General features: G+C 42.3%; 1 protein-coding gene across 4 annotated transcripts; it reads right to left on the bottom strand.

Moving 5' to 3' along the window:
• Positions 1 to 692: 692 nt before the first annotated feature.
• LOC118360885 (WD repeat-containing protein 76-like) lies at positions 693 to 11,001 on the bottom strand. 4 transcript variants are annotated; one of them, XM_052516781.1, is made up of 16 exons: positions 10,835 to 11,001; positions 7,806 to 7,946; positions 7,576 to 7,644; positions 6,528 to 6,620; positions 6,366 to 6,421; positions 5,969 to 6,089; positions 5,688 to 5,789; positions 5,437 to 5,477; positions 5,115 to 5,271; positions 3,002 to 3,160; positions 2,707 to 2,822; positions 2,496 to 2,594; positions 2,092 to 2,244; positions 1,852 to 1,905; positions 1,485 to 1,593; positions 693 to 1,266 (listed from the first exon to the last, which is right to left on the bottom strand). In XM_052516781.1, exons 1-16 carry the CDS (start codon positions 10,895 to 10,897, stop codon positions 1,123 to 1,125), a joined length of 1,677 nt encoding a protein of 558 aa, XP_052372741.1. In that variant the 5' UTR covers positions 10,898 to 11,001; the 3' UTR covers positions 693 to 1,122. The 4 variants fall into 4 exon arrangements, with proteins under 4 accessions (XP_052372741.1, XP_052372743.1, XP_052372742.1 ...); XM_052516783.1 differs by lacking the exon at positions 10,835 to 11,001 and adding an exon at positions 9,303 to 9,461; XM_052516782.1 differs by lacking the exon at positions 10,835 to 11,001 and adding an exon at positions 8,997 to 9,272.
• Between the last annotated feature and the right edge of the window lie 330 nt (positions 11,002 to 11,331).

Raw genomic sequence — 11,331 nt, 5'->3', positions numbered from 1 at the left:
TAAATATAAACTAACCTTCCATGTGCCAATTTTTTTTTTTTAAACACAACCCTCCCCTATTTTGGACCACCCCACCCCAGTCAATTTCAAATCGTCCCTTATCACTGCATATTGACTTGGCTTGAATTGCTCTGCCAATGCATTGTTCTTCCCAGACCATTTTAAATAAAATTATAGAGACGCTCCTCAGAAACACTTTATTTCACGAGGACAGGCCTTACCATTGCTGAGATCTCATTAAGTGATCGGAAAGGTTAAAAAGGCCACGGACAGGTCAATGTTACTCTTAGTCTACAACGGCACCAAATCACCTGTTTTAATTATTAAATTCAACAAGTTTAGTCAAATAGCTAAAGATGGTGCTCAATTGGTGTGACATTTTCAGGGCTGATGTAGAACTAAGATGATTCAAATCAAAGCACAAATGTAATTCAAATGCAAATTAGCCAGTACAGAATACATACAGTAATTTAAGCCCAATAATTGAAGGTAGGGTGGTCATATTATTAACAAAGATTGCTTCATCAATTTGAAAACCATTTCTGAAATTTCTCCCACAGCCTAACATACACAACACTTCTCATTAAACCTACTAGTCTGATAACATAGCTTACTTCTAAGGTAGGCCTACACTGTAATGTTATTTTTGGTGTTGAGGAAAAACTGCAGAAAATAATTAGGGCTGTAGCCACTGAATTCTGGTAGTTTTTAATGAAAGAATAAAACCATCAATCACAAAATTCACTGCGGGTACAATACAGCCAATGAAAGAGCTAAACTACATGAAAAGCACAACTTCGGCTAAATATACAACTTTATTTAAACTAACAAAACATCAATGATTTGATAGAAAACAACAATATCAAAGGCAGCTTGCAAAAAACATAAAACAACTGATTTTGGTCTATTCTAAGCATGTGTTCTGGGCCCGTATCATGAAACATTTTAGAGTAGGAGTGCTGATCTACGATCAGTTTAGCCTTCCAGATCATAATGAATAATAGGGAGGATGAATAATGATGAATAATCCTGATCCTAGATCAGGACTCTTACTCAGATGTTTTGTGAACAATGGCCCAGGTTTCTCATCTCAGGCAGCGAACACATACAGGCATCCTGCTCTCAGTCGGTGAAGACATACAGCTGCCCGGAGGAGTTGCCCCCCAGTAGAGCGTTCCTGGTGGGGTGGAAGGCTGTGACTGAGAGCACGGTGGTCATCTCTGGGTCCTGGAAGGAGTGCTGGAGCTGCCCACTCTCATGGAACACCTGGATAGAAAAGAATATACATTATTGTCCCAGAGGAGAAAATTGTCTTGGACACAGTGCCCCTGTATACAAAATATATGAAATGTTACCCATACCATGCATAGCCATATAATCCATAACTTGTACACTGACATTAGGGGAATAGTAACACAACCTCAAATCTTACTTATTGTTGTTGAGGTTCGATGATAGACGTGGGAACAAAGGAGTGCTTATACCTGGACTCTGCGAGGCCGCTGCATGCTGCCCACAACGAAGCAGTCGTCCCTCTTGGGGTCCCACATCGCCTGCAGCTTGGACAGCCAGCGCCCTGTGTACAAGTTCTGTCTGCAAAGAGGGACAAAGGAAATGGATTCATCAACATTATACAAAGACACTATTACAAATACTTCTGGATTTGCTGACTGATGTCTGTTGGTATAAAGCACACATACTAGAACACCGGCATTAGAGAGTAAACCAATGCAAACAGAGGTTGCAGGATCTTTCCAATGTTTTTTTATTTAGCCAGTAGAGATAAAAACACTTTCTCAAGAGAGACCTGGTCAGTTTCGCTTTCTAAATGTGATAGTATAATGAATTTACTGGATGGAGGTCAGTAGCGGAGCTCTGGAGGTTAGTTCTGAGGTGTCGTAAATCCTGAAAAACAAAGTACATTTAATTGATAAACATTTCAGGTTTCAAGTATTGGACAATAAGCTTAGTGCAACTTTTAAAACCCTTATCGTAGCACGTAAGCAAATTATTTATTTGAACATCAGTCATTTTTTAAATCTCTTTACATATTTTAATGTACTAACATCTTACGGTGGCATGAAGACTCACCTGATGTTGTTGTCTAGGCAGGTGGTCACTACTCTGTTGCCAGTGCCAGGAGAGAAGTAGGCACTTGAGATGCTCTTTGAGTGACCATAGAGCTGGGAGACTGGCTCTCTCGACGACGCCTTCAAACATCGAGCATCGTAAATGCTCACAATACTAGAGAAAAATCAAAAAAAATAATCTATATCAGTTTAAGCAACATAAAAGATAAATGAAATAGAAAGTGGATTTCCTTAATGGGACTATACTATAAGTAATCATTTTGCAAACTTGACAAAATACATCAATCAACTTATTAAACCATAGGATTGTCTCAAGGCTTGTATAGAGATTACTTGCCATAATGACATTGGTCAACCTGATTGGCTGACCTATTGCACATCAAAGCACTGATTCCCATTTTGTACCTGTTCTCAGCCACCATGATGTACTGCTTCTGAACAGGGTGGACGTGAACACAGCGAACCGTCTTGGTATCCAGGCTATGGAGGGACTCATGAGAGGTTCTGAGTAAAACGAGACAGACCAACATTAATAAGGCATTAGCAATAAGCTTTTGACTTATAACACAATGGCCAGTGCTTGTACAGAGAGAAAATCAAAATTATGTTACTTTACCCTGGAGTCCGCCTGTCAACGATGGCAACGTCTCCGTACCAGTCCCCGGTGACCAGCGTCGAACAGTCATGTGACAGGAAGTCAAAGGTTCTCAAGCCATCCTTGATCCGATACACCTAGTTGGAGAAAGGACAGAGATAACGTAACAAAGACCAAACAGGCAATCTAAAGTCTGATATGTGTGTTCAATTCCCACTGGGGTCACATATGAAAATACATGCACTCACCGTTTTATGTTGCTTTGGAAAAGCTTGCTAAATGCCATATATTATCATCACTGTATTATGCATGGTACCTCATCAAAAACGGCTTTCTCCACATCTGTGCTCCGTAGCGTCCCGTCGTAGCTGAGGGTCAACAGGTCTGTAGGATGTGACCTGGAGAAGGCCATGCAGGCCACCGGCTGGACGTGTGGCTCAAATAGCAGCACGCCCTCATCCCCCATATCAGAGTCCTGAGGAAACAAACAGCAGCACGCCCTCATCCCCCATATCAGAGTCCTGAGGAAACAAACAGCAGCACGCCCTCATCCCCCATATCAGAGTCCTGAGGAAACAAATAGCAGCACGCCCTCATCCCCCATATCAGAGTCCTGAGGAAACAAACAGCAGCACGCCCTCATCCCCCATATCAGAGTCCTGAGGAAACAAATAGCAGCACGCCCTCATCCCCCATATCAGAGTCCTGAGGAAACAAATAGCAGCACGCCCTCATCCCCCATATCAGAGTCCTGAGGAAACAAACAGCAGCACGCCCTCATCCCCCATATCAGAGTCCCGAGGAAACAAATAGCAGCACGCACTCATCCCCCATATCAGAGTCCTGAGGAAACAAATAGCAGCACGCCCTCATCCCCCATATCAGAGTCCTGAGGAAACAAACAGCAGCACGCCCTCATCCCCCATATCAGAGTCCTGAGGAAACAAACAGCAGCACGCCCTCATCCCCCATATCAGAGTCCTGAGGAAACAAACAGCAGCACGCCCTCATCCCCCATATCAGAGTCCTGAGGAAACAAACAGCAGCACGCCCTCATCCCCCATATCAGAGTCCTGAGAAAACAAACAGCAGCACGCCCTCATCCCCCATATCAGAGTCCTGAGGAAACAAATAGCAGCACGCCCTCATCCCCCATATCAGAGTCCTGAGGAAACAAATAGCAGCACGCCCTCATCCCCATATCAGAGTCCTGAGGAAACAAACAGCAGCACGCCCTCATCCCCCATATCAGAGTCCCGAGGAAACAAACAGCAGCACGCACTCATCCCCCATATCAGAGTCCCGAGGAAACAAATAGCAGCACGCACTCATCCCCCATATCAGAGTCCTGAGGAAACAAATAGCAGCACGCCCTCATCCCCCATATCAGAGTCCTGAGAAACAAACAGTCATCCCCCATATCAGAGTCCTGAGGAAACAAACAGCAGCACGCCCTCATCCCCCATATCAGAGTCCTGAGGAAACAAACAGCAGCCGCCCTCATCCCCCATATCAGAGTCCTGAGGAAACAAACAGCAGCACGCCCTCATCCCCCATATCAGAGTCCCGAGGAAACAAATAGCAGCACGCCCTCATCCCCCATATCAGAGTCCTGAGGAAACAAACAGCAGCACGCCCTCATCCCCCATATCAGAGTCCTGAGGAAACAAACATGAGTGACGCCCTCATCCCCCATATCAGAGTCCTGAGGAAACAAACAGCAGCACGCCCTCATCCCCCATATCAGAGTCCTGAGGAAACAAACAGCAGCACGCCCTCATCCCCCATATCAGAGTCCTGAGGAAACAAACAGCAGCACGCCCTCATCCCCCATATCAGAGTCCTGAGGAAACAAATAGCAGCACGCCCTCATCCCCCATATCAGAGTCCTGAGAAAACAAACAGCAGCACGCCCTCATCCCCCATATCAGAGTCCTGAGGAAACAAATAGCAGCACGCCCTCATCCCCCATATCAGAGTCCTGAGGAAACAAATAGCAGCACGCCCTCATCCCCATATCAGAGTCCTGAGGAAACAAACAGCAGCACGCCCTCATCCCCCATATCAGAGTCCTGAGGAAACAAACAGCAGCACGCCGTTGTCGTATTCACAACAACTGGGAACTCGGAAACCTCCCGACTTCAGCGCGTTCAAAACAACTGATCAGACTGATTTTTTTGTTGTTGATTTGAACGGTCATCCAACTCGGGCCTCTTTCTCGAACTCCGACCTGAAGATCACTGATGTCATGATTTGGACTTTTATTTTTTCCTGAGTTTACAGTTGTTTTGAACACAGCAAGAGTCCTGAGGAAACAACAAACGGCAGCACGACATCACCCATACTAGATTCCTGAAAGAACATCAAAAACCAAATAAGCCCAGTCACACATTAACTCTACGGCATCCAGTTTCACTGTATGTACTCACGAGGTTCCACAGCCCCACTCCACCCAACTTGTCCCCAGCAGCCATGAGCAGACGACTGCTACACGGGTGGAAGGCAACAGAGAAGATACGACTCTTCACCACCTTAGCTACTCCTCCAATCTCACTCAGCTCCATGCTCTTCAGAGTACTACGGTACCTGGAAACGTACCCAATGTAATGTCAGCCTGACACAGGTTAGGGTTTTACACATCTATACATTTAAATCAATACAGGATTTCCATCAAATACTACAAATATATAAATTTGTCACAGAACGTTCAGAAAAAAGGCCAAATTCCTTAACATTCAAAATGAAACTCACTCTCCCAGACCCAACTCCTCCTTCTCTTCTTTTATTAAATCCTGTGTAATAAAATGAAACTGTAAAAGAACAGCAAAGCTGCAAACAGTTATGCTGAACATAGGACTGAAGAGTTAGCCTGGTCCCAGATCTGTTTGTGCGGTCTTGCCAAATGTTATAGTCATTTTCATGTCAAATGAGTTGGCTAGATCACACAAACAGATCTGGGACCGTGCTAGAGAAAAGTAGGTAATGGTGAACAAATGTGCAACCTCTGTCCACAGCTTGAGAAGTTCAGGTGGCAGTGAACTATCCTCCACCATGTTGATTGGCTCCATACTAATGGGACCCTCTGGCTTCCTGGCACGTTCAATCTTTAGTAAATACACATCAACAAACCATTATCATGAGAAATAAACTATTGTTTCAAGATTAAAATGGAACAAATGTGAGAAGTAGGCTTTTCTGTGTAGTTAGGTACAATTTCTTAACATAAGAGCATATCCTATGGTCAGTTACTCACGTCGCATTTTGCTATTGATCAGTCACTTACTCGTTCGACTTCATAATAAATCCTGTGTGGTTCCGGGGGCAGGGGGAGTCGCTCTGCTACCTTCTTCTGGATTCTCAAGGACTTGGTGCGAGGAGGCAGTACCTCTGTCCAGGCTACCTTACTGTAGTGAGCCAAGACATTAGTTACATTGTGTTAGAAACAGAAACGAGTCACACTGACATTCTCTATCCAAGCTGGCCATAATAAATACATTCTGTATGCCATACGTTACAGAAGCTCATATGGGCCTTATGTCCTAAAGGGATTGAGTATGTATAACGGAAGCTCATTCACTTTGTACTGAGACCTAATTCGACTGACCAATGTAAGCACATACACAGGAAACATTGAAGTAAATATTTTCAGTCATTGGTACAGATGTTGAATCTGTCATTACTTGTTCTGTCTCTTGAGACCTCGCTGTGTTTTTTCTGGTTTCAGATCCTGCTTGGCCTATTGAGGAAACAATAATATATGTTATTCATTTCACCACACAAGGAGTTTCAGTAAAATATGCATAAGTAGATGTCATTTAAACTCTGTTCTTCAACAAACTAACCTCAAGCAGTTTTATGGAGGACAGGAACACTTGGTTTTGTCTGATATTTTCCAACCGTTCCAATTCATATATCGATAGACTTCCAGGTTGTATCTGAAATGTAAAAACAAAGAGTAAAGTGAGATCACCAACAGGATTGTATTCATTCGTGCAGTTTTCAAATGTCTCCTCTTGGATCCACAGACGTTTCACAGTATTGTTATAGCCCTGAACTAGCTCACCTGATCGCCTAAACAAGGGTTGTGTCCTCTGCTCAGATGTTGATGATTTATGCCACAAGACTTGGATCGGTATTTTACATATCACCTAAGAACGTAATGTTGTTATAGCTATCTGATGTCCAACGGCAGTCGATGACGTGGCACACAACCATTGGTTGATGCATGCAACGTCTGAGCAGGGGTATATGACCATTGGCTTGATCATTTGTTTACAAGTTGAACCGGGTGTGCTAGCCCAGGAATAGTTCAAATACGTGGAATACCTGGGGGTCGCCAAGGAGATGTTTAAAAACCTCTGCATTAGTCAAAATGTAACATATGAACCTGGGTCTACCACGGGAGAAACCAACGTCTTGACCATTAGACCAAGAGGAAATTCTCTATTGGCACTAGAACCGACTGAATTTGAAGTCGCAGGTGGGGCTACCCATCACGTGACCATGAGCAACCATGACCGAGTCAAGTCCACTACAGTCACCCCCTTTGATCTCCTGCCCCACGACAGATCGGGCCCCCCGTTGGGGATAAGAACCGTTAGACCAAGAGGAAATCCCCCATTGGCCTGAAGGCTGAAATAGATTTTGAACTCGCAGGGAGGGGCTACCCATCACGTGACCTTGAGCAACCATGACCGACTCATGTCCTCTACACATACGCCATAGCAAACGTTTCGCAACAGAAAAGAAAAACAAGCATTTTTCATTGGACATTGTATAATATTGAAACAGGGAGAGACTACCTCAATCAGTTCTCTTCCGTTTGATGCCTAATGAAACATGACACCTAGGTTATTTGGCCTAAATACTGTGTGTGTGATGAACACTTACATCCTTGTCATCCTTCTCCTCTTTGACTTTTTCAATTCTTCCTTCCACTTTCAAAGGAAGTGCTTTTCTCTGAGACAAATTGCATTTAATTGTAAAGTACTACCATTGCCCAGTTATAGCCCATTATACACACAATTGAGACAAACAATCATGCATGCATACATTCACTGAACTTGCACTTTGGATTTGCATCATGGATCAGTGGTCATCATATGGGTGGACACACTTACCTTTCTTTTCATTCCTTGATTTTCTTTGAAGCTGGGATTTGGTACCAGTACCTCATCTGGGGTGAATTTCTTGAGTTTGCACACCTCTTTTGCTGAATGAAGTACAGGGACACCACTCTCGGTGTTCGCTGGCTTCATTTCCTGCAATTAAATGTTGGGAAGCATTTCAATTTGGTAATGACTTAAAAACAGGTTTAGAAGATTGCTAGCTAGCTCAGACAATGCTGGAGGTCCGGGAAAGAATGCTAGTTAGGTGCCCAAGGAAACTTCAGGTGCACATGGACGGGGAATTTACAATACTACAGTAATGTGAATGCATAAAAAGTCATCTCAGAACCCGGAAACATATCTCGCATGAGCGCCAGCAGAGAGGAAGATGGGGAATCACTAGCTTCTATAACCACAAAGTTATAATATCCGCCCATTTCTACAATGTATCTTCTTAAAATGTGATTTTAAACCTAACCTTAACCATGGACTGCTAACCTCATACCGAACCTTAAAATGATGACCGAAAGCACATTTGTTTTGTAGCCAATTTTGACTGTGGCTGTGGAATCTGACTGGAATCTAACTTTGTGGCTAAAGAAGCTAGTGGTAACCACGGATGGGCGAATAGACGGTCGTCAGTAGATACTTCATCCACAAAGTCATAAAGGTCAATTCACCATCATTTCAGGTCATTTAATGCTTAAAAACAAAACGCATGAATAACGTATTCGGGTACAGAAGTGCTCTTTTTATATCGATCTCTACAGTTTACGTCCAAAAACAAATTATGTGAAATTACGTAAACAAATACCGAGTTACTGGCTAACTGCATTGGCTAGCATAGCTAACGAACTAGCTACGGTCGCTGCGCACATGACATCGATGAACCACCAAAGGCAAACCCCATTTCTGTTACATATTGAGTACAGGGCAGGTAGATGGGTTTTTAGTGCCCAAAGTCGACCTTTAAAATCTTATTTTAAACCTAAGATTAGCAGCAATGCTAACCTTACAATAATAACAAAAAGCGAATAATTATTTTCATAAATGTTTACGATATTGCAAATTCTGACTGTGCAATCTAGTGGAAACCCAAATAGTCAGCGATAGATCATCTTTGGCGCTAGTCAGCGAACACAAGCATGTTGGTCCTAGGTCTCGTTTTAGTGGTTGTGGTACATTACAGTTATTGCAACTTACCATTTCATTGTTCTCCACACACCCAGGGCACCAGTCCATACATAACTAACCCAATGTGTTTACAATTAAGTTATGGTTGCTTGTCACTAACTAACGTTAGCGTCTCTTGCAAACCCTTCTCCGTGTGTAGTGTTTTCAGCCGTTACATTCGCCCACTGTTGGCTACATCCGAACTACAATTCTGATGTTATGTTTTAATGTTTAGAAACTTCAATAATCTTCGCTCAAAACGGGTTTCGGAACATTTGCTGATATGCCCCTTATCTTTCATGAAGTAAGAAAGCGTCGTTCAAGAAAAATACACACCTTACTGTAGCACTTTGGAGCAGATCCACAAGCTGTGTGCCTCTAGTAGACAAACTACACGTCCTCTCCAGTTAAGCTTAAACACAGGTGTTCACCGAACACTAGATAGTTAATTAGAACAGGTGGCCACCTGTGTCTGCCATAAATAAGTGATGTAACATGGACATGTGGCTGTGTGGGAACACTAACCCTTTGAAGGTGTGTTGTCGTTTAACTTTTGTATTATTATTTTTTCCTTGCCGATATGAAATATACGTTCCTTGTGTTTTCAAAAACGTACCGCAAGCGATGAGTTAATGTTTAGAGCAAGTGCTGGGGCTCTTAACAAAACACCTCCTGTCCGAAGATACTACTGTCATCAATAGGCGCTAAATCAGTTACCTCTGAATGGGGTAGCTAACTATATCAGTAGCTAAGTAGGTTTAACATTGACCTAGGTATTTGACAAAAGCAATATGTCGCAACAAAACAAGTGTAATGGAAACGGGAGATTTTCTAAACATGACATTTTTATCCATTGGACTGGGGTGGGTTTTTAATCTGTCAAACTTTCTTTATTGCAACAGATCTGATGGAAGCGGTGTTTTTCCTGCCTTTCAAGAATTGCTGAATTGATTCGCCTTGCTTTTCTGTTTGGCTGGCAAGTTTTACCATCCAATTATTTCAGATCTACGTGAGTGCAAGTTTCACCATGGCACAGACCATGGCGATACGTTGGCACATGAGATGTATTAGAATATAGCAAATATTAGTCAATTATTGCATTCTATCCATGCTGGTTTTTGCGGGCTACCTGCAGTTGTGTAAAGTACTTAAGTACAAATACATGTAAAGTAGTTTGGGGTATCTGTACTTTACTATTTGTATTTTTGTCAACTTTAACTTAACTACAATCCTAAAGAAAGTACTTTTTACTCCATACATTTTCCCTGACACCCAAAAGTACTCGTTACATCTTGACAGGAAAATGGTCCAATTCACACTTATCAAGTGAACATCCCTGGTCATCCACTCTGGTCTGGCAGACTCGCTAAACACAAATGCTACGTTTGTAAATTGTGTGAGTGTGCCCTTGGGTATCGTCAAAAGGTTGAAGTAGAAAATATTTATACATTTACTATTTATACTTCAGTACATCTTAGCAATTACATTTACTTTTGACACTTAAGTATATTTAAAGCCAAATATTTTCACTTGGGTCATTTTCTATTAAGGTATCTTTGCTTTTACTCAAGTATGACAATTGAGTACTTTTTACACCACTGGCTACATGAAACAGCTAGATGGGAGGGCATACTGGCTGTCTGCGCAATTTGCCTAAATGGGCAATGGAAACGCTTCAAAAACTACATTTTTATTCGACATACGTGACGTCATTATGTCCAGCTGTTTTAGTCGAGACCCCAGCAGGCAATTGTCGCATCTATTTTCTACACGAACTCTAAATGTTGACAACAAAATATCACTGGACAAGTTAATGGAAACAACTTGTGACTCACTAGCAATATTTCATTGATGGTCCTTAATCTTACCTGCAACATGCAGTACAATTTCACAAACGTGTTCGGAAGATTTGGTTCTTCCGAAACCATCATGCAAATCGAGTCGCAGATATTTAGCTTGCAAGCTATGTTAGAAAAGCTGTGTTTTCTTGAAAAACCTAGTTGATGTATCCTGCACCACAGGAAAAACCCTTTCCCGCCACGATGGTTTTTTGTAACAAACCCCTCCCCTTTGTTGCGCAAGATAATTCACAGCAGCTGATTGGTTACTATATATTCTTTTATAACAGAACAGACATGCTTGGCGCACATTTGTTTATAAACAATTAACCAGGGATCAATATAATTTAGCTTTTCATGTGCCAATGGCTTTGGGGGTATAGCTCTTAGGAATATATATATATATATATATATATATACAATGCTCAAAAAAAGGGAACACTAAAATAACACATCCTAGCTCTGAAAGAATGAAATATTCTTATTAAATACTTTTTTCTTTACATAGTTGAATGTGCTGACAACAA

Source organism: Oncorhynchus keta, unplaced genomic scaffold (assembly GCF_023373465.1).
Source record: "Oncorhynchus keta strain PuntledgeMale-10-30-2019 unplaced genomic scaffold, Oket_V2 Un_scaffold_5444_pilon_pilon, whole genome shotgun sequence".
Lineage (NCBI taxonomy): Eukaryota > Metazoa > Chordata > Actinopteri > Salmoniformes > Salmonidae > Oncorhynchus > Oncorhynchus keta.
The sequence above is the reverse complement of the archived record's forward strand: the minus strand, read 5'-3'. Positions and strand labels throughout refer to the sequence as shown.

Excerpts from the sequence above, each read along its gene's own strand:
- LOC118360885 (XM_052516781.1), bottom strand. The coding sequence starts at position 10,897 with ATGATGGTTTCGGAAGAACCAAATCTTCCGAACACGTTTGTGAAATTG. Across the intron at positions 6,621-7,575 it reads AGGAGAAGGATGACAAGGAT|ATACAACCTGGAAGTCTATC; the intron begins GTAAGTGTTCAT and ends TTTACATTTCAG. Across the intron at positions 1,594-1,851 it reads CCGCTACTGACCTCCATCCA|ACAGAACTTGTACACAGGGC; the intron begins GTAAATTCATTA and ends CCCTCTTTGCAG.